This window comes from Corythoichthys intestinalis, chromosome 21 (assembly GCF_030265065.1).
Source record: "Corythoichthys intestinalis isolate RoL2023-P3 chromosome 21, ASM3026506v1, whole genome shotgun sequence".
NCBI classification, from domain to species: Eukaryota; Metazoa; Chordata; class Actinopteri; order Syngnathiformes; family Syngnathidae; genus Corythoichthys; species Corythoichthys intestinalis.
Window position 1 is genome coordinate 8,908,518 of NC_080415.1, and position 21,899 is coordinate 8,930,416.

Genomic DNA, 21,899 nt, shown 5'->3' on the forward strand with positions numbered 1-21,899 from the left:
ACAAGGTATGTTGAATGATCACAATGGGAGCATGTCATACTCTCAATATGAAACATTAAAACTGTTCAGACCAACCGGACACTTAGACTTTCATTCTCCATGTCAAACAGCTGAACAGGACAGGTTTAAAAGAAAGAAAGACAAAAATAAAAAAAAAATAAAAAACAATACACGCATAATCAATTATAAATAATATGTCAATAGATTATTAATAAATTCTATATACAATCACAACTTATTATAGAATAGAATAGCCCTTTATAATCATTATACACTATTTACTGTCAGCGGCTAGCGGCCACCTGGCGTAAACAGAGCTTCTCTGGCTAAAATTATTGTGAATAAATACTTAAATCCCCGAATCCTTCATAGATATGGATGTAAAACAGTCTTGATTCTTGGTTGAAAGCAAAGAAACCGTGCAGTTAGCGTTTATTTTACATATATTGTTGAAGTACAATGGTACTCTGTTAGCGAATGAGACTAGCGGCCAACTGGCGTCAACAGAGCTTTTATGGCGAAAATTATTGTGAATAAATGCTTAAATCCCTGAATTCTTTATAGATATGGACGTAAAACAGTCTCGATTCTTGGTTAAAAGCAAAAGAAACCGTGCAGGTAGCATATATTATACGTCAATATGGCGAATGTGCGGCTCGTCTTGAAGCCGCCTCCATGTGTAAACAAAGAAGAAAATTCTTGCAAATAAATGCTTCAATCACTGAATTCTTTATAGATAAGTACGTAAAACTTTGCCTGGCACAGCCAGACTATTCTCCCTGTATTTTTCAAACACTGTGAGAAATAGTCTGGGACCCAGCCCATTAACGGCCTCTCGAGTAAGGTACAAAATCAATCGTCCAATCTGATTCGTTTATTTGAGTGACGTGTTCTTAACGAGTAACGTCACTCTTGCGCGCCAAAAGTCGTGTCTACTACAACACAGATGGTGAACGGGAGAGCCGAGAATATGTTCCAATCCGCGGTAAAAGCAGTTTTAAACATGTCGCTTTAACAACGTCACGTCTGCCCATCGCTGATTGGTCCACTCCGCCGTTTGTTTGCTGTGGCTTGCTCCGCCCTCGGAATTTGATCCGCCAGACGGTCGCCAGACTCAATCGCTGGAATAACGGTGAGTCTGGTATACCAGGCAACGTAAAACTGTCTCCATTCTTTGTTGAAAGAGCTAAAAACCGGGCAGTTACGCATCTATTATACGTATTTATGTCGAAGAATGACACCAATGCCGTAGTGGTTTCCATTCTCCCATTGATTTTTTTTCACATCGTTTCAAAATGCGTGCATGGTACGAAAAATATAATATTTACCTCGGACAAATCACTACTGAGACAACCCTTCCTGTTTTTATGCGGTACAGCTTTCATAGTTCTTCTAAAATCCAAGCTTAAATCCGGTTTTGCCGCCTTCGACTATTACTAAATGAAGATTCAAGCTTGGCACCCTATGGTTAGGTGTCGCGCAAAGAATGACGAAGTGTCAACTCAATAGTAATGAAGTCTATGGTTATTTCAAAGATTCGTTATACAGCGAGGCGCGTCCCTCGTTGCTAAGGGCTTGCTACGGCAGTAACTTAAAAACTATGCGATCAATTAAAATTTTTTGGGGGGGTAATATGAGTTTTGACACAGCGAATAATGCATTCAATACAATTTAGCAAAGTAAAATGCTCAAGAATGCAACTCTTCATCTGCATTTAATCCTAATCCCTGTGTTAATTTTTTAAAAGGTGACTAACAGTACAGAGGAAGTCCATGTGGCAACTAGTTGACCACGCCATGCTGCTTGCTTTCAAAAATAACCAATGACAGTGTCCATTTCATCGCGCTCGGTCTGTCTTAGGCCCTGCTACTCGACACCCCTCGGATATTTCGATAGGAACGAGCTGGATGCGCTCAAGAGCCGCCGCTCACTTTGGCCACACTGACTTGCGCGTCTATTTTGGTAGATTCTCAGCTCGCTATCAGGACCTCGGCCACACCAAGTGCATTTGAACATGGAACAGAAGGCCTAACTCGCTGGGCTGAGATTTCTCTCTGTTGGTGAACTGGATTCTGCATTGAGGATTTTTCCGTCTACTTTTCAGATGGGACCCTTCGATGCAACATGAAAAAAAAAAACATCAATAAGGTGAGGTAGCACTGGGATCATGACTGTGTTTTAAAAGTTAGACAGTGGACATTCATTGACTTTAACATTGCAATTAGAGGTGGGTTACACAATGTTGCCATGAAATTTGGAATTAATGTGACTAAAGTAACACGTGCTGAGTGGTGAAGCTATGAAGAAATCACCCTTCAAGTGTACACATGTATACAGTGCAATTAAAGTGACTGTATCTCACTCTGATATAATTACTGAAACACATGCTGGGAAAGTACCGTGGCTGCCTATGGTCTCAGGTTATGCAGAGCACTTGTTGGCTACAAACAGATCCACGAAAAGCCAAGACATTTTATGAGCGCCAAGGGGAACGAATACCATTTTTAATTTCAAGATTAATTATGTAAATAATAGCAGCACAAATGCTCATCGTTGGAACTTGTTCATTGTTAGATGGGGCTTTGCAATAAAATTCCTCAACTGTATTATTATTTATTCCCGCATCTTATCCTCCGGGATTTTTCGGAGCGCCGCACAGCCCAAACTGTTTGACCGACTGGCACCGTTCCAATATCGAAATGACCGAATTCTTACGCGACACAAGAACATTTTCGTATGACCCGCAAACTTTCCGTTTGCCTGTAAACGCTGTTGTTTTTGAATAAAAAAGTTTCAAAATGTACAGTAGGGCAAGTAAGTATTTAGTCAACCACCAATTGTGCAAGTTCTCCTACTTGAAAAGATTAGGGAGGCCTGTAATTGTCAACATGGGTAAACCTCAACCATGAGAGACAAAATGTGAAAAAAAAAAATAGAAAATCACATTGTTTGATTTTGAAAGAATTTATTTACAAATTAGAGTGGAAAATAAGTATTTGGTCACCTGCAAACAAGCAAGATTTCTGGCTGTCAAAGAGGTCTAACTTCTTCTAACGAGGTCTAACGAGGCTCCACTCGTTACCTATATTAATGGCACCTGTTTTAACTCATTATCGGTATAAGAGACACCTGCCCACAACTTTAGTCAGTCACACTCCAAACTCCACTATGGCCAAGACCAAAGAGCTGTCGAAGGACACCAGAGACAAAATTGTAGACCTGCACCAGGCTGGGAAGACTGAATCTGCAATAGGTAAAACGCTTGGGGTAAAGAAATCAACTGTGGGAGAAATTATTAGAAAATGGAAGACATACAAGACCACTAATAATCTCCCTCGATCTGGGGCTCCATGCAAGATCTCACCCCTTGGCGTCAAAATGATAACAAGAACGTTGAGCAAAAATCACAGAACCACACATGGGGGCCTAGTGAATGACCTACAGAGAGCTGGGACCATAGTAACAAAGGCTACTACCAGTAACACAATGCGCCGCCAGGGACTTAAATCCTGCACTGCCAGATGTGTCCCCCTGCTGAAGCCAGTACATTTCCAGGCACGTCTGTGGTTCGCTAGAGAGCATTTGGATGATCCAGAAGAGGACTAGAAGAATGTGTTGTGGTCAGACGAAACCAAAATACAACTTTTTGGTAGAAACACAGGTACTCGTGTTTGGAGGAGAAAGAAAACTGAATTGCATCCGAAGAACACCATACCCACTGTGAAGCATGGGGGTGGAAATATCATGCTTTGGGGCAGTTTTTCTGCAAAGGGACCAGGACAACTAATCTGTGTAAAGGAAAGAATGATTGGGGCCATGTATCGAGAGATTTTGAGTGAAAATCTCCTTCCATCAGCAAGGGCATTGAAGACGAGACGTGGCTGGGTCTTTCAGCATGACAATAATCCCAAACATACAGCCAGGGCAACAAAGGAGTGGCTTCGTAAGAAGCATTTCAATGTCCTGGAGTGGCCAAGCCAGTCTCTAGATCTCAACCCCATAGAAAATCTGTGGAGGGAGTTGAAAGTCCGTGTTGCCCAACGACAGCCACAAAACATCACTGCTGTAGAGGAGATCTGCATGGAGGAATGGGCCAAAATTCCAGCAACAGTGTGTGAAAAGCTTGTGAAGAGTTACAGAAAATGTTTGGCCTTCGTTATTGCCAAAAGAGGGTACATAACAAAGTATTGAGATGAAATTTTGGTATTGACCAAATACTTATTTTCCACCATAATTTGCAAATAAATTCTTTAGAAATCAAACAATAACAATGTGATTTTCTGTTTTTTTTTCACCACATTTTGTCTCTCATGGTTGAGGTTTACCCATGTTGACAATTACAGGCCTCTCTAATATTTTCAAGTGGGAGAACTTGCACAATTAGTGGTTGACTAAATACTTATTTGCCCCACTGTATCTGTGACCACAGTTTTTGACCAAATCACATAATTTAAGCTATTAAAAAGAAAAATCACATAAAAAGATATTAACCAGTAACACTTTACAGGGTGACCCGTAAAAAAGTTTACACTCAGTTGACTGCTTGTTTAAAAGCCATTGAAACATATCTAAATAGGTTGTCATGCTTAAGTGATTCATTAAGGCCACTCAATGCAGCTGGTAATCTCTCGTCTCTACAATTCCTGTACTTCTGCTGAAAATGAAGAAAATTTTAGCTGTACCTGAATTGCTGTGTGCCGGTCTGACACCTACTGAGATTGCAGCAAATCTGAGAGTATCCAGATGTGCAGTCTACAAAGTTAAAAAGAAGCTGAAAGCCTCACGAAAACGTGGGTCTGGAAAACCCGATCTGTGCGGACCAAAAAGTTGATTGACAAGGTGATATGTGGCCACCCCAGAGTCCAGATCTCAATCCCCTGGATTATAGCATATGGGCAACTGTGGAGGACAGTGCCTGTAAGAAGCCACAAACTTCTGTGGAAGCCTTGGAGAGGTCCATTGTTAGATCTTGGGAAAAGATGACAGCATCCTACATAAAGAAGACCTGTCAAGCGTTCCGCAGGCGCCTGGAGACTGTTGTGACACTTAAGGGAGGACACATTGAAAAATAAAGTGTACTGTACATGTTCTTGACAATAATGTATAATTTGTGATTAAATTCTAATTCTAAGATGAATAAACATGGCATTTAAGTTGTATTATGGCAGTGTAAACTTTTTTTTGGGTCACCCTGTATATGACAGTGGCATTGTAAGAGTGGCATAAGACCAAATGAACCACCATGAAGCTTTGAACCATTGGCTGCAAAGCTTCATGTTTGAAGAAGGGTCATTTGGCCATCACTGCTCCATCTGCTGTCAACACTGTTGTCGTCCAACATGTCTCCTAGCATGCATTGCATCGCTACACATGTAAATAACAATCAAAATGTTGTGTGCTAATTATTTCTTCAGTTACTGTTCCAGTTGTATCATTAGTTGCTAGTTATGGTATTTGGCAACACGTTATTTGACAGCGGTGCCATAAGACTATCATAATTATGACATGACACTGCCATGAGCATTGATGAATGCTTATGACAGATGTCATTTTGTGTCATCCGTCAAATTATCTCACTTTTGAATAGATATGAAAGATCCAAGCTGGACATAAATGGAGTTGGTGACATAATTTTCCAGGTGACACTTAATGACATCTATCATAAGCATTCATTTATGATAGTGTCATGTCATAACTATGGTGATCTTATTGCAGTCTTATGACGCCTCTGTCAAATAAAGTGTTACATATTAATGCAAACAAATAAAAAAATAAGACGCACAGGACTTTAAGCCGCAGGATTCAAAATGAGGGAAAAAAGTAGCAGCCTATATTCTGAAAATTACGGTAAATGGAGGGAAAACATAGGTTTTTGTGATTTTTGACCATTTACCATGACAGCTCATTGACATACAACTGGCACTAATTGATAGCCATGCAACAGGAAGTGTCCCAGAAATGGTCCCAAATCAACAGGAAGTGACCCGATATCGACAGGGCATGTCCCCACAATGTTCCCAAATAAACAATAAATGACATGATGGATCAGGGAAGGAATCTTACTTTTCAGTCAGACTGCCGGAACCACGCCGGCCGAACCGCCGGACCCGCGGTGGCGCAGCTCCAACTACCCGGGCCAGCGATTCCCTTAAAACCCGGCCAAAAGGCCAAACTCCGCATGTTCACCTTAGTCTTAACCCCTTGTACTGACTCCATCTTGACAGCTGGAAAAAGGCTTCGAAACACAATTTATTCCGGTCAACAGCAATCAAACGGCAAGGCGAAACAGCAACAGACCCAGGCGAGGAGGCAGGCTCATTCCAGGGTCACCATATGACAAGTCAGCAAAAGGTTCCCAAGAATAAATAACAACGATTAGTTAAACATTCAGTCTTTTTGAAGGTTCTCGCGGGCGGGCCGTGGGCAGGAAGAGAAGTGTGTTTAGTTCTTCTTATGTTGCAGATTTGGGTGGTCAAGTTAGTGTGTCAATTGCTGGGTCATGGTTAATGAGGCAACTGAGGTGGAAGGTTTGGCGCGCTTCACCGTCTGAGAGGTGCCGAGCTATCAAACTTAGAGTTGTTTTTGTTATCGGGTGTTGTGCTAGTACAGGAGGTCCCGCCATTTGTTCTGGACTAATCTGAAGAGCTGATTGCGGGATTTAGTGTTGCAGACGTAGGCTTGTAGATGTCTTGCCTGTCACCTGGTAGTCAGCGTCAATCTTGCTCAGTCAGCTACATGACGCACGTTTTGGGCTTCGGTGGTCAGAAAGCGTCATGTATCTCTTATGCCCTATGTCAAATTTATTCTGCCTGTTTTCCTTAAACTATGATATAAATGCTATTTACAAACAGTCAAACAGTAAATACGAGAAAATATACTATTCCTTGATTGATTATATTAAGTGTGTTAGAGTAATACAAACAGTCGACCGGTAAATACGAGAAAATATACTATTCCCTTCAGCATCTACCACAGCAAAACACCCATCACTATTTCCTTAGAATGTTAATTACCGTTTTCGTGGCTTACAAATACTCATGTGAACTCTAGTAAAGAAATAATTATATATTTTAAATGACTTCAACATGCCTCCAAAAAACTTTTTCACTACTACCCACTAAATTTTTTTGATTAATTTAAACTACCGTAGTTACACTGACTTAAGTCAAATTCCATGAAATGTGTATTTTGACCAAAAGCATGAAATAATTGGCCACTTTTTCTTTGACATAACCATTTCAGGCAAATTCCAGATAATGGCACATTCATAGTATGGAACCCATCCAAATGATCTTAAATAGGCACGAGATGAGCAGTGCTAAATTTTGAAGCTATTCATTCAAAATTCTCCTTGAAAACAAGGATTATTATTATGATTATTATTTACCCATATTGTCGATGAAACAAACGATCAAATCAGAATAAATACTCAAGTGTTCACAGTACTTAAAGTCCATTAATAATGACAAGTCCTAAAAATCCCAGATAACGTCATTAAAAAAAATCATGCATAGCCGTGGTTACGCGACTAGTTAAAAAGTGGAGTGATATACAGTGGATTGACCGCGCTCCTGGGTCAGGACATATAAATGGGTTGATGAGCTATTCTAGGAGCTCACCCAGATAGCAAAAGTAAGATACAGTAGAGCAGCTGCAGTTGAAGTGACACAACGTTAAGTACAATGCTTTACTTCCTGTGCCTTGTCTACCTGCTGGCGTGACAATTCTTTTTGACTAGGCAACATATCGTATACAGTAAGTGATTTAAGTACAGTTGAAGAGGGAAAACAAAATATGACCACTGGAAAATTGGCTTTGATATCCTTCTCATAATGAAGGCATGGTCTCATGACTACCAACAGTATGCCTGATGCACATACAGAGCCTTAAATAGAATTGCATGGTGCAGGTGTTGTCTGCTGCTCCAGTAGAAGCCTGCATGTCCTGTTATAAACAGAGAGGGAGCAGTGCTGACAAACTTTGAGCATTTAGCATCAATATTAACATAAAAGTAGTTCTCACATTCATAAAGGTTGGTGGAAAGGAAGTGGTGTTCAGTGAAACAATCTAACCCAAAACCATCTGTTGACATTATCATATCAATATATGCATTTGGAGAGGTGGGTAGTAACGCATTACATTTCTCAGGGGTGAAAGTGGCTAGTGGGCTAGTGAGAGGGGGGATTATGAGCTCCTAAAACCAAAGAAATGATTCTAGGCAGTTATACCAAACATAAAATAAAAAACAACAGGTTATCCACATAGGCTACATTAGGTTACTGGTTACTGCATTACACACACTGTAACAAGCCATACTGTACATGAGAAACTGATTTTCACTCAAAATAGCATTTTTTCAATTACGTGGAATATACACATAATATACTGTATATATACATATATGGCACAAAACACAGACAAGACTGTAAAAGCAGTTTCTGCTCTTGCACTCCTCTTTAAAAGAAACTGCTGTATTTTAAGCCAAAACAACTGTTGTGTTTGATCGAACAATATGTCTATATGCTGCCATGGCAGTTTCATGGCGCATTAAGCCCCCGGACTATTTTTAATTTGTCCGTTATACCCTGGAAACTCCCGTTTACAGACGTCACACAACCGCTTTTGCATCAAAAGAAGGTAAGCAATCGTATTTATTAAAAATGTGTCATTTTTAGCTTAGAATCATTAATTCATGGCTAATATTTAGTTTAAAAATATAAACGACTTCAAAAAATTGTTCACTTGCATATTTTAAACTTCTAAACAAATTACGTCACAATGAAAAAAATTGGCGTCTGTAAAAAAGTCACGGATATCTACCTCATAACGATCGCTTAATTGTATTTTTTTCGTTTCTGTCTCATTTTCCCCAATATTTTAGATGATAAATAATCGAACCAAACAAAGAAAAATTGAAGAAAAAAAAAAAAAACGTTTAAAAGGGTAAATATGTGAAAATGAACATCTCGACCACTGCTTGATGTCTGCGATTTCTGCATTGCGACCCTTGCTATATTACCATGTTTTACCCATAAAATCCCCCAAAAATCCAGCTCTGGCCATTCACAGCTGTGTTTTGACACTCAGTGATAGATGCTACATGGAGTTTTTGGATCTAAAAGAGGTAAGTACGTGATAATATCTCGTTAAAATCGTGGCGACTTTAATTATACTCTCGCTCTCCAGTTAGGGTTTTGCCATTTAATTTTTTTTTTTTTAAATGCCCTCATGTTCAACATTTTTATTCCCCCAGAAAATGTTAAGATTTCCAATGATGTATCATGTGTGCATATAGGACAATTTTGAAATTTGGCCAAATTGGGGGTCTCAGAGCAGAACTTCAAGTCACCTGAGCGTTTTCCACCATATATATATGACGTTTCCTATATGCGCGTGTAATACATCATTGGAAAGCTTAAAATTTTCAGGGGGAATAAACATTTTGAACATGAGGGCATTTAAAAATAAATAAATAAATAAACGGCAAAACCCTAACTGGAGGTGAGAGCACGCGAGAGCATAATTAAAGACGCCACGATTTTAACGAGATATTATCGCGTACTTACCTCTTTTAGATCCAAAAACTCCATGTAGCATGTATCACTGAGTGTCAAAACACAGCTGTGACTGGCCACAGCTGGATTTTTTTTTACATCAATTTTCTGGGGGAAGAAAATTTTTGAACAGGAGGGCATTTAATTTTGGTTGTTGTTGTTGTAAACCCCGAAACCCTAACTCATGGTGAGATCATGAGAGAGCATAATTAAAGACACCATGATTTTAACGAGATGTTATTACATACTTACCTTGTTTCAATCAAAAAACTCTGTGTAGCATGTATCATCTAGTGTCAAGACACAGCTGTGAATGGCCACAGCCGGACTTTTTGGGGATTCTATGGGTGAAACACGGTCATCTAACAAGGGTCGCAATGCCGAAATCGCAGACATCAAGGACTTGTTGAGATTTTTTTTTTTTTTTTAATTTTTCCTTGTTTGGATCGATTATTTATTATCTAAAATATTGGGGAAAATGTGACAGTAACAAAAAAAAAATACAATTAAGCAATTGTTATGAGGTAGATATCCCTGACCCAGTTACAGACGCTGTTTTTTCAAAGTGATGTAATTTGTTTAAAAGTTTAAAATATGTGAGTGAATAATTATATAAAGTATTTTTTTATTCAAACCAAATATTAGACATCAATTAATGATTTTAAGCTAAAATGATAAACATTTCAAATAATAAATATAATTACTTACCTTCTTTTTATGGCTGAATTGAAACAAAAGCGGTTGCGCGGTGTCTGTAAACGGAGGTCTCCAGGGTAAAATGCACAAATTGAAAATAGTTCGGGCGCTTAATGCACAATGAAATTGCTATGGCAGCATATACAGTGGACATAATGTTCTATCAAAAACAACAGTTATTTTGGCTTAAAATACAGCAGTTTATTTTAAAGTGGTGTGCAAGGGCAGAAACTGCTTTTTCAGCCTTGTCTGTGTTTTCCGCCATCTATATATACTTTAACATACATTCACAAAAATAAGTACAAATGACTTACATTATGCACAGTGAAATTGAATATACAGAGTGTACACAAAGTCTGGGTACATAGGAATTTTACTCAAGCGTTTCTGGACCTCATTGCAGTTTTTTTTTTTTTCTTTTAAACCTTATTGTGTTTAAGCTCACCTTAGTTATATTTGTTTTACCACGAAAACTGCATGTAATCATTAATGTACAAATTACAGAACACACATATACAAAATAATTTAAAAAATTTTCAATTTTTAAAATTATATTTAAGGACCACATAAAGGTTTTTAAAAAAATCAGAATTTTCTGTTCATTATCTCTGGGATCAGGTGTTGTAGGGTCAACATGGAAGATGTTCTGATTCTCCTCATCATAGATATAAAATAAGTCTTTTCAACTCTTTCCTTTCTTTTAAAGAACTGATGAATTTTCTGCTGCATTGCCCTTTCTATTACATTAATTCAACAAGCTTGTTCTTTCTTTTTTGTTGTTGTTGTCACAGAAACGTGCATTCAAACCAATGATAGCTAACTATCCATGCTGATCACATCTCAGTATGTCAACCAATTAAATGGACAAGGCCAGAGAGGGTGGTTAGCTGCGTGCATGCGCACATTGACACGACTAATCAGACACGCTGGGGGAACTCCTTGGAATAACTAAATATTAACTATCTGTGGGATTAGATGACGCTACACAAGCTTTTTATTAGGAGTGTTGTTAACACTTGTCTATGTAAATCTGACGTTTTTTTTTTTTTCTGCCCCCGAATTTTATACCGGAACCCCTGCATTTACTGCGTTACATTTACTTGAGTAACTTTTTGAGAAAAACGTACTTCATTGTTTTACAGTGCCATACTTTTTACTTTTACTTTAGTAGATATGTGAAATACAAACGCTACTCTTACTTCGGCAACACTGGTGTCATTACATTTTTCCTTTTTATTCTACAATAAATTTTACTTTTTGTTTTTTTTTTGCCAGAGATGTGTGTCTCTGTGGCACAGTGGCTCTACTAGTTTCAATAATGAGACATCGCAACATAAGCACATGACTCCATTATAACAGAGGTAACAATACAGTCACAGCTTGTAGTCAGAGGTACTATCATTACACTGGCCTGTTCAATCACATGGCGTCTTTGAAGCACCGTAAAAAATTAGACCATGGAATAAGATCGACTATGGAAAACCAGAAATAAGATTGTTTTAATTTAATGGTAGGAAATATGTTTTGTCCACTAGAGGGCACTCATGCTCATTGGACGGCTGATATCTCATTTCTGTACATTTTTCTAGTTGTGATGATTTTTCTGTATTTTTTAAATCCCAGACATTGTAAGCAATTACTCATTACTTGAGTATTCATTCACCGAATACTTCTTTACTTGTATTAAATTACATTTTTTGGATGACTACTATTACTCTTTAATTAAGTAATATTATTTTTTGCATGATAAAACTTGGGTCGAAGTTTTGGTTACTCTGTGCATTTGCTAGAACTAGCGCTTGAAACATTTATTAACCTTTTTTTTTTGGTCTCTTTCTCAGGAGGCTTACAACCTACACGTGCCTGACGTCAACCTGAGCATGACGGGATCTACTCGTGTTTAAGGAGACCAGAAAAGGCGATGGCGCAAAACCGGAAGAAAGCTGTTGACATAATGGGCTGCGTGGAAAAGCGTCACGTGGGCCACCGTGCAGGCAACATGCTCCACCATCGTTTCCCGAATGGCTTCACTGACCTACTTATGGACGAGACAGACCGTGAGGTCAGCACTCTCACCGACCGAGCCTTCCGGAGTCTCTGCGTTGGAGATGACGCCGTTTACAACGACGAATTCTTGTATGGATACTCACCTTTCAACTGTCATAAACCGTTGGCAGGGGACCCACTTAAAAAAGTTCACCAAAAGGAGTCTAAAAGGCAGAGGAAAAATGAAAAAGAGAAGAACATTGCTAACATGTCATCGTTTCTCACAGCGTTAAGCACGACTGGGGAGAACTGTGATGGAATGCTCATAAAAAATGGCGGGATGGCAGACTCCAACGGGGAGTCATGGGATAAATCTGCGCTCCGCAGCATTCAAAAAGAACTGTCAGAATTCTCTTCAGATTACAACACCAATCTGACAGGTGGACATTACCAGAAACATCCTTTGCATCAGTCTGGGTTTGGTTCCTCAAGCAAGACTGGCAAAGGACTATCTTCTGGAAAATCATCCAAGATTAAAAATGGCAAATCCACGGTCAAACTAAAGAAGCTGAACATCAAAAACTTTTTCCTTCACAGTGAATTCAGTCCTTTCCAGACATGGGGAGGTATGAACCAGTTCTGCTTTAGTCATGAGAACACGTCTATTCTTTCCACAGATATTGTACCGAAATGGTATGACCTACCATTTTACAAGGAGTTAACAGAGGCTCATATGAAAGATACTCTAAATACAGAAAAGATACTGAAAGAAGCAGGTGAGCCCCCACCTCCTCCTGCTGCCCTTCCTGCGCCTCCACCTCTGCCACCTCCTCCTCCTCCGCCGCCTGTTGCCCCTAAACCTGTCACTTCCACTTCACCACCCAAGGTCCTGCCAAAGCCCTCTGTCACACAGCCTCAAAAACGCTGCTCTACAGATGTAACCGATGGAAGTACTGTCCCCTGGAGGCAGACAAATATAAGTGCAAAAACTGCACTTCCACATAAGCAAGAGCCCCAGGACAAGACCTCAAAAGCAAAAACAGACAAAAATGTTCCATTGATCCCAATAGTCACAAAGTCTTTAGAAGTGAAAGCGGTTGAAGAGGTTAGTCCCTTGTCCTCAACTCCATTCAGCATCTGCCAGCTGATGACTCCAGTCATTCCCTCCAGACAACCTACAGAAACATCGGAAATTCTCTCAGCTGTCCTTTCACCCTCTGTGTCAGACCATCCTCACAGACCTCACTCGGAGGCAAAACTGACACCCGAACCTTCTGCCAAGAGGGATGGCTACAAATCTCTTGCGTCTAGCATCCTTTTCAACCTCAAAGACAACAGGAAAAGAGTCAAAAGTCGGTACAGTCCAACTAAATTCAAAACCTTAGAGACAACTGGAAGTGACACGCAGTCTCCATTATCAGAGACTGTTAAACAACAAAATAACTCAGAAGTTGACACATCTGGTTTAAACACCCCTGCTATTTTAAAAGAAGGTCAGACAGTAGACAGTCCAGTTTTAGAGTGTGCTAACCCCACCACTACGGGCCTTAAAGAGCATGTAGTTACTAGGTCACAGTCTGATGATTATTTGCTATCCAATCTGTTACAAAACAAAAAGGAAGCTGTCACGAATGGGAATCTACCCGAAGAGAATGCAAACACCAGAATCATGCACCCCAAAAGGAACAAAAGCCATATTGCTAAAACGCAAAATTATCCATCACTTAATCTGTACAAAAAAGCCAGCTCTCCCGTATCCATAGATGAACTTTCACTTGTGAATCCAGAGCTTTCATCTGACATCAATCTTGGACATTCACCTGGATTCAGAGCGCCAGATCATGATCAGGATGTGCATCCGACAAGTGAAACAATCGAGAAAGAGCAACCAAATATACCGAAGAGAACAAAAATGCCTGTGAAATCCTCAAAAGTAAATCATGGAGATGTAAAAGGCCAAGCTAAGAGCACATACGATGTCATCAGGGCCGCAAAAGATGCAATTAATGCAACAAAAACTAAAGCATTACATGCAAATGAGTCTGATAACACCAATCAACCCATGTCAGAAAAAGAAGAATTAAATGACAAAGATGATATGCTTGAGAGCTCTAAAGACATTATTGAGAACAGAATAGTGGCAGAAAATAATCTAATCAGACGCGACTCAAAAAATAACGCTATAGAAAAGAAAGAACCCCCACCAGTTCCAAAGAAAAACTTCACCAAACCTGAAATTGAACATGCACTGGAAAAAACGAAACCGCATGGCACGGATAAACGTTCCAACTGTGATTTGGGCGAAATTAGTCTAGATAGTGAAAACAAGTTAAAGCACATATTCTCCGACACGCTGAACAATTATATCAAATGCCAGAGGTATTCCGTAACAGACGAGGAACTAGGAGGTGTTGAATGTGATGAGAAGGTGAATTTGAGAATCGAAAAGGATGCTGGGAGAAACAGTGAACACATCATTCACGACTTGCATGCTTTAAAAGAACTTGAGAGGGCCCGCCTTTGTGATCGGGAAAACAAAACAGGCATTCCCAATATAGACAAGGAGGCCAGAGCCAAGAATGATTTGATCTCCAAGGAGTTAAGGAACATTAAGAAGGGAATGCTGTCCATGAGAGGGAACACTTCGGCAAAGAGGGAAATATTTGCTAAAAAAGAGAAGCAGCTGAATAAGCAGGATATTCCTATGAACACCGGAGGCAATGTCATGATAAATAAAGCACTTGTGAATGATAATTATGACAAGGCCAAATTGGCACTGGAGGAGATCATTTTGAGTAGGCAGATGACAAGAGAAATTGCAGGAAATGTTACAGATGAAAGTAATAGATCAAAGGTACACGAAAGTAAAACCACGTTGAAAGAATCAATTATTAAAACTAAAGATGAAAATTATGTGACAGAAAAAGACAAAGATCTAAGAGAAAGGTTAGGGGATTTGATAGACCATAAGCACATGAGACATATCCTCTCCCAGACTGAACCCAGACAGGGTGAGACCCAGAGATCAGACGGCAGAACGGCAGCTGTGCCTGGCATGAGCAAAGTTGATAATGACTTCACTTCGACCACCACGTTAGACCTCAAGCATGCCAATGATAGACTAATTGACAGTCCCAGTCATTGGTCTGAAAATGTTCTAAATTTAAAGCAGTTATCTGAAAACGGATCTGAGAGAGGAATTTGTGAGAAACTGTTAGATACACCCTATGTTCCTCCTCGGAGTAAAAAAGTAGGAAACAGAAGAAATGTGAGTAATGGAGATGAGGAAGAGTGCTCTAAAAGAGATGATACACATGATGTAGAAGAAGAGATAAACATAGTACAAAATTTAACAAACACAAAAGGTGCGTTGTCAGTCACCGGCAGTGATGAAACAAGCAATGCAGTTACCCATGAGCCGTACTTGCCTTCCAAGCAAAACAACAGTGTAAAACGCTATTCTTTGTTATCAGAAATAAAAACAGATATGGAGACAGTCAAGACTCCCGAAGAAGATGCCACAAACATCAAAGTTGAGACCTCTTTAAAACCAGAGAGTTCAACTATTTGTGTCCAGACAGTTCTTGAAAACATACCCAAAGACAAGGGTGATATGGATGCAGAGGCGCTCCAGAGAACTTTAATATCACCTGAACTGCTTATAAATGGGGTTAGTGTTGATGATCACACTAGCATGTCCTCCAAATCCTCATACTTCTCTGTAGAAAGCCCTCCACATAGGAATCTTGACTCAAATTTGTATCACTCTTTGGAGAACCTTGATAAGGTTGGGCAACACAGCATAGGAGATGGCGTTCTTGGACCCAAGAAAAAGGATTCTGGAAAGCCAGAAACGGAATATTACTCATTTGGTCATGTGGAAGGTGAGCTGGAGATTGTGAAGCAACAAGTAAAGTCTGAAGAAGAGAAAGACAACCTCAAGGACCGCAGACAAAGTATTGCTGAATGTCCTAGTCCATCCCAAGGTGAAGATATCCAAACACCGATGTCACCATCAAACATGTTCTCTCCAACTTTGGATGTCCCTGCCTTATTTAAAATCAAAGACAATACTTTCAGTCATAAGCTGAAGAAAACTATACAGCCTTGGACGCCACGGGGACTAATGAACTCAGAGAAGGAGGACTTCAATGAAAATCCAGAGCCACCATCAGCAAATGAAACATCTCCCTCAGGTCTAGGTGAAATCTTCAAGCCTAAAGAGATTTTGTCAAACATCTCACCATCGCCACAGTTCCCTCCATTGGTTCAACAAAAGGAGAAGTCAAATAATGCCAATGAGGGAGAACCGTCTGCCCGTCGAGAGGAGAATGACAGTTTTCCTGTAGTAAGTCTCAGAGCCGAAGGAGTAGAGACTTTAGCAAAAACACCGGCAGAGCCAGACATATCAAAGGTTCCCAGCGAACGCTCTGGGTCCACCTGCAGTTGGAATGACAGTCAGTCAGGGAACACTAAACCTCCAGCCATTTTACCCAAATCAGAGCGGGCAGTTCTCAAAGCTATGAAACTGACAAACCGACGAATGAAGAAGGAAGAGGCAAAGAAATCAAATTCAACCGGAACGAAGAATGACAAATCTGAGTCGATAAACAACGACAGAAGAAATCACAGAGAAGATCAGAAACATATTGGAAACACTAACAATCAAGTTGTCGTCAAAGATGCGGAACGTCATCGGAAAAATGTGGAAATAAGCCATAGGACAAGAAGATCAAAACCTGATTCAGTACAAAGTAACCACCTCACTGATGGAATTGCAACCGAACGAGGCCGAAGTAGTAGCAGACAACCTCGAGAAAAACCAGAACAAAGACACTACAGCAGTGAACGACTCATTAGTAACGTGCCCGTATATAAGACACACGTTGCTGAGAAGCAAGTTCCCAGCACTCGCTCGCAAAGCATCGACAGATTCTTAGGGAACAGAGTAGGGCGCAGGTCTAGCACTGGCACATCTGTCAATGAAAGTCTTGACCCGAGAAGTACGCGCATAGAAAAATCCATGATAGATGAGTTTCAACAGCGAGGCCGAGCCAGAGAAAAGATTAGCCGAGAGAAACCGCTGCGAAGGAGTCAAAGCATCGACCCACACTGCTTGCAGACTCCACAGCGGCTCAGCTTGTCCCGTCAGTCCAGCAACACCAGCCATCTTTCTCGGCAGTCCAGCATCGAACACCCCATTGTCACACAGTCAATCCCAATGACCCAGAGAAAGCTACTTCAGGATCCAGATTCCGGACAGTATTATTTTGTAGACATGCCTGTCCAGGTCAAAACAAAAACTTTCTTCGATCCTGAGACGGGAAGCTACGTGCAGCTGCCAGTCCAGCCCCCAGATGGCGCTGTTCTTAAAGCATCCACAATGGAAGTTTTGTCTGCGCCAATGGTGGTTTACCATGGATTTGTCCCAGTGCCATTGTCCCCCATGGCCCAGAACACTAACATTCAAGTACCTCACATGGAGCAAGACGAACTACGGCACTTGGACATGTCACGCAAGATTCATTACAAGGACGGGCATCCTTATTTAGAGCCGGTCTATGGGCAGCATGAACACATGTTGGGCGAGTTCGTGGGCACTGAAGAAGTGGACTGTCCCAGCTGATGACGCTGGGATTTTGCTTTTGCACATAATGTTTCACTGGTTCAAGTGTTACTTGACTTATATTGTACAAATTACATCTAAAACAAAGCAGATGTATCGTTCCATCCATTCATTTTCTACACTAGGCTGACTGGTTGACAGTAGATGGCAGGGACATGCAGACATAAAAAAATATATCCTATGGAAAGTTTAAGGTCAGTTTAGAAAATATGAATGTTTTTAAAGTTTGGAATGCAGCCAGAGTAGGCTAGAGCCTTGATTTAAAACCCCAGAACTTTAAAGCATATGTACTAACCACAATTCCACCGTGCCTTTTATATCTTCATTGTTATTGAAATATTTGTTCACAGTTAAAAGGGATGTTAAAAATGTTTAACATTTGGTTTAATCTTCAAGTTATCAGGGGTTTAATTTGTCGGTGGAGTTGATTTCAACAAATGCCGTGCAGTTGTCCGATATGTGTTAGTTTTCTGGGCTCCGGAGTGGCTAAGCTAGCGCAACTCAATGGTACAATCTCAGCATGCCAATATGAAATGATTTTAACAGATCTAAGATAGTCAAATAAATTCAAAATGCAGATCATAGTTCGAAATACCCATGCGGCCAAAACAATGTCACATCAAACTGCCGTAATTCATTTGATTTAAGTCGGATTTAACCCACTCGGATGGTACCAGTTGCGACCTCATACCGTTCTAAGGGAATGTAAACAGCAAAGATGGCTGATCGCGACAAGTTGTTCAAAAGACATTTTGACCTTCAGCAAACCTGCCTTCTCGTAAACGGTCAAAAAGTGCAGGAAAAACGATGGCTGATGTAAATAGCACATACCGTAATCTGCTTTCTTTAGTTTTACTATTGACGGTCTGCTTTTCGATGGGCAGCGCATTTTGTCGAGTGATGTCCGATTGAAGCAACTTGTGATGTCTGGTTACTTTTTTTTTTTTTTTCCTCGAATGCAGCATCAGTCTGCTGAGTTGACAGAAGACGGAGACTATGGAAACAGACAGAAGAAATAGGCAAAGGAAAGTTTCCACAAATTCCCTATGAAGAACGAGGAACAACTGTAGTTACTTGCTGCTGGCTATGACATAAAATATCAGCCACCTTGCGCCCTGCAGAGCTGCTAGATTACAAATGTTGCTGTTCATACTATAATTATTGACATGCAATGTTAAGTTCTCATAACTATCCTGAAAACATAGCCAACACAATTGATTGCATGGGTCATCGGCATAAGCAGAGTTTGACTTTTGAGGCAGGGGTGACACAATATGTTGATGACCCTGAAACGCAATGTCAGCAATAAAATTAACTTACAAAAATATTTATAATAATAAGTTGAAAATTAGTGTTTCTTTGTTTCCCATTATCTTTGGGGAGCATTCTAATTAAGGCATCTTAAGACAGCTATACTTTTCACCAAGATCGTCAACCATTGACTATGGTACGCCCGCCGGTGTTCTGTCAAATTTTGTACCCCATCAGAAATTGCAACTTCGTGTCAAAAATGGCTGCGAATACAGCGGTTACAGAGTACACACTACAAACTTTCTTTAAATAAATGAATATTTACTTATGTTTGATCATAGACTGACATGTAGAAAAGTTCTCCTCAGAAACATCCTTCCATGTTAGCTGCACACAACAATTGCACGCCGCTCTCTCATTGTTTATGTCTTCGCCGCGTAGTTAAGCATTAATTTACGTCATATTTGTGTAGAACATGTATGTTTGCGATGTCACTTGTTTATTTCTCACCTGTGGATAACATTGAGAGTCCAACTGAATGTAAAAGAGGGCTTAATCACCGCCACAAGAGCTTTGGGAGCAAAATATTATAAGGGTGCAAAATTTGGCAAAACACTGATGGTGGCTCTGTTGTACAATTAACGTCTTTAGTGGGGCAAATTGAAACTCTGGTGTTTCATGGTCCACATTTTCAATCCTTGGTTGTTGTTCAATAGTTGTCGCTTTTGAAAGATTAGGTTTGAAAAATTAAGTATATCCATCTTGCCTCTTTAGTCGTCGGGTGGTTTTGGCTAAGCAAAGCAAATGACTGTCTAAAGTGATAGTCAAATGATCTGTTCGAAAAATAATTTTGACTCATTATAAAAAAAAAAAAAAATGTTCATTTCATTCATTTTTGTTGTATGTTTTATTGCTTTACAACTTTTATAGACAATATTTTACTGGAAAACTCTTAATTTTACAATTATATCATGTATTATCCTTTCGGCCACCAGGGGTGAGGGTGGGGGGGTGTATGTCATCGGTGATTCTCATGCGTGCATATGTTGTTTTTTATTGGTATGCTAAGCAGGCACCATTGACTCGCGCTAGCTTAGCCACTCCGGAGCTCTGAAACTAACAAATAACCAACAAACTGCACGGAATTTGTTGAAATCAACTCCACTGACTAATTGAACCCCTGCCAAATTGAATATTAAGCCTAATGTCAAAATTTCAGAACCTTAAATACTTTTGCTTATTCACTTTTGTGCCTTACGACTTGAATTTATACTGAACAGATGATGACATGTTCTAATCCAGTTGAATATGAGATGATGGATTTATAGAAGATTTTTTTTTTAAGAAGGGGATATTGAGGATGCATTAATATGTAAAAAGATAAATGTTTGAATGATAATGTGCAATATTTATTAGGAATGCAGTGTTAAGTACGGCAGTTATAGGAGTTTCCACTACTTGTGAAATGACTTGTTTTGATTACAGGGGTATTTGAAATGTCCTTTATTCTTTCAAGTTAATTTCTTGAATGAATTCAAGATGAACATAACTGTTATCACATTTATGAAACTGATGACGAATGTGTTTCAGGACTGTATAAAGTAAATCCTGTTCATATCAATATTGAGCTGTGTGTGCTGTTGTATCGTCAAATAACTAAACACGTTTGCGTTACCGGTGTATTTTACAACGAGGAAATACAGCTGAATTATAAACGTGATACATTCAGGTAATTAAAAAAATAAAAGGCATCAGAGGAGCATTATACTGTATTGCATTTGGTCCATTGTGTTTGAAAACTACCCCTTAATGGCGATAAAACTAATAATATACTATTTTACTCTTAGAAGTACTAATTGACGTTTTATATAAATGAGTGTACTGTGTGTTACATTCATTCCAACCGTGATGCCGATGCTGTCCTCTGCTGGTGAGACTATGTAATGACAGATGAATGGCAGAAATTATATTACTGTGCAGCCAAATGGGAAAAAGTAAGTACAATAAAAACTGCAGAGAACACTCTACTAAAGTAATGTGTTTGTATTTTGACGAATCAGCAGGGAAAACACTAATTGTTATTGTGGGATGTTAACATCCTTTCATCACCTGCGTCCAAACAGGTAAATCCCTAGCCTGGATTTATTATTCTTGTGGGTTGACAGCAAAATTTCTATTAACTAAGTGAAAACAGGAGTACACAGAGAAAAGCCATGCATACGTTTGTTTTTTTTTTTCTCGGGTCCTTGATTCAGACAGCTGGCTGTGTCTGTGTGGTATTGGCTCAAGGTGATACCGTACTTTTTGAAAGAAAAAAAAATATATATATTTTCTAATACTAAATTATTACATTCTCATTTCAATGTACAGTTCTTGCTATCACGGCTTGGTCAGACATTGCATAACTTTACTGACGGGCGCTAGACGTCCAACTCATTTGAAGTGGGAGGGTTGACAGCTAATAAACGAATATTCATTCCCTGCCACCCTCCCACTTTAAATGGACTGGACATCTGCTCTTGATAAACATTTAAATTCACAGCGAAAGGATGATTGGAAGCAACACGATTGGATGCCTATCTCGAGCTCCAAAATGGTGACTTACGCTAATTTGTTGTTTTTTGTTTTTTTTTACTGCGGCGTGCGTAGCTGGCGACCGTCTTAGGTAGGGCAGTCAGCGGTTGGAAACTAGATCTCGAGGAGCATCGCCACATGATATCTTGGTATTCCCTGATATTGATGACCTCATTTTAGTGCCATATCGGGGCAACACTATGAGTACCGTA

The 21,899-nt window shown here is 39.7% G+C and overlaps 1 protein-coding gene across 1 annotated transcript; it reads left to right on the forward strand.

The window, feature by feature from the left end:
- Positions 1-1,989: 1,989 nt before the first annotated feature.
- On the forward strand, positions 1,990-20,094 carry LOC130909162 (uncharacterized). Its single transcript, XM_057825306.1, has 2 exons — positions 1,990-2,148; positions 12,092-20,094. Exon 2 carries the CDS (start codon positions 12,172-12,174, stop codon positions 17,860-17,862), a length of 5,691 nt encoding a protein of 1,896 aa, XP_057681289.1. The 5' UTR covers positions 1,990-2,148; positions 12,092-12,171; the 3' UTR covers positions 17,863-20,094.
- Positions 20,095-21,899: the final 1,805 nt, after the last annotated feature.

Bases quoted from the DNA above. Each gene is read 5' to 3' on its own strand.
- LOC130909162 (XM_057825306.1), top strand. From the start codon at position 12,172: ATGGCGCAAAACCGGAAGAAAGCTGTTGACATAATGGGCTGCGTGGAA.